Source organism: Ctenocephalides felis, unplaced genomic scaffold (assembly GCF_003426905.1).
Source record: "Ctenocephalides felis isolate EL2017-DRISC unplaced genomic scaffold, ASM342690v1 CF-g0.4_SCAFFOLD_01886, whole genome shotgun sequence".
Classification (NCBI taxonomy): domain Eukaryota; kingdom Metazoa; phylum Arthropoda; class Insecta; order Siphonaptera; family Pulicidae; genus Ctenocephalides; species Ctenocephalides felis.
The window spans coordinates 172,714,831-172,718,380 of record NW_020538040.1 but is presented as its reverse complement, the minus strand read 5'-3'; the positions used below and the strand labels follow the sequence as shown (position 1 = coordinate 172,718,380).

Genomic DNA, 3,550 nt, shown 5'->3' with positions numbered 1-3,550 from the left:
GTGTATGTATGTGTATATATATATATGTATATATATATGTATGTATGTATGTATGTGTATACATATATATATATATATATATATATATATATATATATATATCAGGGTGGTTCTTAATATGGACATTTTCAAATTTCCTTGCTCCCAAGCAAGGACTTTTACTAACTTTTAGATTGTGCGCAATTCAATCAAACTTTGTATGGAAATAGCATAGAAAAAATTTTAAAATTAAACAAAAAAAATTTTTTAGGTATAGCTTAGCAACAAATGACGTAAAAGTGAAAATTTGTGTCATTTTTCATTGAAAATTCGACGCTCTGCAAAATTTTTGAAAATTTTTTCATTCTATTTCCATACAAAACTTTGATCGAATTGTGCTCTATCTAAAAGACAATATTAAGAGCTACAAACTTTCAGAGAATTGTTTTTTATCAATTTGGAACCATTTGAGCCCTTGGGAGCAAGGAAATTCGAAAATATCCATATTAATAACCACCCTATATATATATATATATATATATATATATATATATATATATATATATATAATTACACATGCATATTAAATTATTGACGAGTGTGTGCGCTTGAGAACAAGATAGAGTATGTGTTCATGTGTAATAGATTTTGTCAATAATTATGAAATTATTGCTAAGCAACTGGTAGCATAAAAAGACTAAGAAGGAGAGCCTCAGATAGCTTAACATATTTAAAACACGCCGTGGCTTGATCTCTTGTATTATGCATCATTTGTACTGAATTTAATATTAATTTTTTTTAAGAATAATTTTCATTGATACTACATTTGTAATCTGCATGTGTCATATTTTAAAATTGTCTGTACAACTAAGCATTTAATAATTTAATATACATTGCTTTGAACATACTATTTTGTAAAATATATATATAACACTGTAGGTAAAAGTTCTTCAAGAATTAAAACATAAATATTAAGGGAATTAACAAAAATATGTCTATTTACAATAATGTTTGATGCTCTTAGGCATGTAACTAGCAATATTTTAATTGGTTTATACTACTACATTTAAGACAACTTTGACAAAACAAACAGCGCTTAAGACACTAATGTATTAGTAATAAAAATATGGGAAGGTGTAATAGTTTACATCACCTGACTATTGTTAGAATAAACATGAGAAATAGTAATTTACCATAGAAGACAAAAGCAATATTGCAACGTAATAATTAATTTGATAACACTAAATTTGCTATAATAATCATATCTAATATGCTGCAAACACTCAGCATCACTAGTTGCATTACCTGAAATCATTGGCATATAATATTACGAAACAGAAGAACTATTACTGTTCTGGTAGTTCACTGTTATTTATTATTGATTGAAAATTATCTTGAGATTTTTATAAAATTACCAATGAATTGTCTTAGTTAATTATATTAAAAGTTTAAATTTTTTTAATTTTTTCGCCCACCACAACAGGATTATTTCTGCGAATTTCTTGGGCACCTAATTCTCTGTAGTCAAATCCACAATCATGCTTGTCACTATATCTATGAACAGCACAGAATAATCCACCACATCGACATTCAAAACCTGCAATTCATAGATTAACAAAATAAAAAAAATTAACATGTAATCATAATAAATAAATACTAAGCAGTGATAATTACCTGTTAAACCAACCTTCTTACGGCATGTAGTACAACGATTTTTCTTCTTTTTCAAATCTTTATCGCTATCTTTACTATCAAAACTGCCATTGGGTTTTTCAGAGATGTTATCACTTGAAACTTCAGCCGATACCACCTCAGCAGCATTGTTCTATTATAAAAAAAATAGCTCTCACAAACATGCAATTTTCAATTATTCATTACTACCAGGTAATACTTGTATCAAATTTTGAAGTGTAATGTAATTTACTTCTCATTTCCATGAATTTCTAATCAAAATGCATGATCAAACATTTATTAATATGATGAAATTCAATTCCTCAATCCTTTACTTGTTTTACAGTATGTAAGAAAGAAAATATATATAAGTAAATAAAACCAAAACAAAAGCAAATATTACCTCCTTTTCGAGGCACGGTACAGTTGTTTGACCAGTTCTAGTAGAAATGGAAGGTAAAACATTGTCAGCTCCTTGTCCATTATTTGAAGCTGCGTTACTTGAGTTACTGATAGCGCTGCTATTGGATGTAGTAGTGGTAGTTGGTGTAGAAGCAGTTGGAGGTTCTTGCTTTTTCTTTAAAGTATTCTTTAAACAATAATACTTTTTTAGTATATACATTAATATAAGGCATATGTAATCATGATAAAGAAGCAAACATAAAATATAAAGTAAAATAAAAAATACGTGATAGTAAAATAAAAAGCAAGCCAGGTCAAGGCAAGTTAAAAAGATTAAATTAAAAAAATTAGGATATGCATCATATAAAGAGGTTTAAAATGATATTTAATAAATTGTGTTAAGAATTAGTACTCAAAGACGGAAGTAAAAGAAAAACTAAAAGTTTACAGATGTTAAGCTAAAATTGAATATTTTAAACATAATATTGAATATTTTCTTTCGAACTAAGTTTGATCATCTTTAGTTTGGCAGCGTGGCTATAATGAAATATTTTAAAACCCACCTTATAGCAAATAGAACACAGTCCGTCTGTAGCTGGATTGCCATAGAAGCCGCAACCTGACCTGCAGCGGGCCTTCACGGCATCACTTTCACGTTCCATTTTGTAAATATAAGCTTACTCTTTTGTACACTAAGAAGTATGATCAGAGACCATAAAATTTTGGTTGTCTATGAGTATTGTTACCCGGCTGTAACAAAAAAAAATAAAAAAAAAAGCATAGAACAAAATAAGTAATACTAGTAACAGCGTTAAAAAAACATCGTTCGTCGACCGAAAGTTGATATATAAAATATATTATTGAATCTATGCAATCTAAAAAAATATAACTAACGAAAGATTAACAAATTGCTAATTTTATCGCGTTATTTTTTGTTATCAAAATTTGCACCGAAACATCAGCTTAAAAAATGATTGCGTCGAAAATGCTTTTTGGCAAATAGCACGAGGCCAGGCCAGACCTCTATGACTAGAAATATCTAAGTTATTGGATGTTACAAGAAATGCGTACACTTATAATAGTAAAGGCGTAAATGTATTGTTACTTTAATTACAGTTTTATAATAAATTACAAGTCGATATGTAATGTATATAATGTATAACTCAATCATCGTGTTGCTTTTTTTTAAGGCGTTATAAGAGCGTATTAAAATAAACATCTACAAATGTCCAGCAAAATTAAATAATATTTTCCTCGTGCAATACCTAAAAGAAAACTTAATCAATGAAGAAAGAGAATATGTGGCAGAAAATCAGTTCAAAAACTCTCGAACTGCAGCATTATCTCTGTGTTGCGCGCGTGCCATCGGTGTATGTGTTAAATATGTGGCACGGCATGCTGATACACGTGCCAGTATACGTATGTCACATGGGAGAGAACCACAAATTATTTCAAAACCGAAATCGAATAAAATTATAATTTACATTTCAGAAAATGT

General features: G+C 28.6%; 1 protein-coding gene across 1 annotated transcript; it reads right to left on the bottom strand.

Annotated features, from left to right (window-relative positions):
- Positions 1-587: 587 nt before the first annotated feature.
- On the bottom strand, positions 588-2,802 carry LOC113377131 (AN1-type zinc finger protein 5-like). The gene is made up of 4 exons (XM_026617339.1): positions 2,616-2,802; positions 2,054-2,239; positions 1,654-1,804; positions 588-1,576 (listed from the first exon to the last, which is right to left on the bottom strand). The coding sequence occupies exons 1-4, from the start codon at positions 2,712-2,714 to the stop codon at positions 1,428-1,430; spliced, it is 585 nt and encodes a 194-aa protein (XP_026473124.1). The 5' UTR covers positions 2,715-2,802; the 3' UTR covers positions 588-1,427.
- Positions 2,803-3,550: the final 748 nt, after the last annotated feature.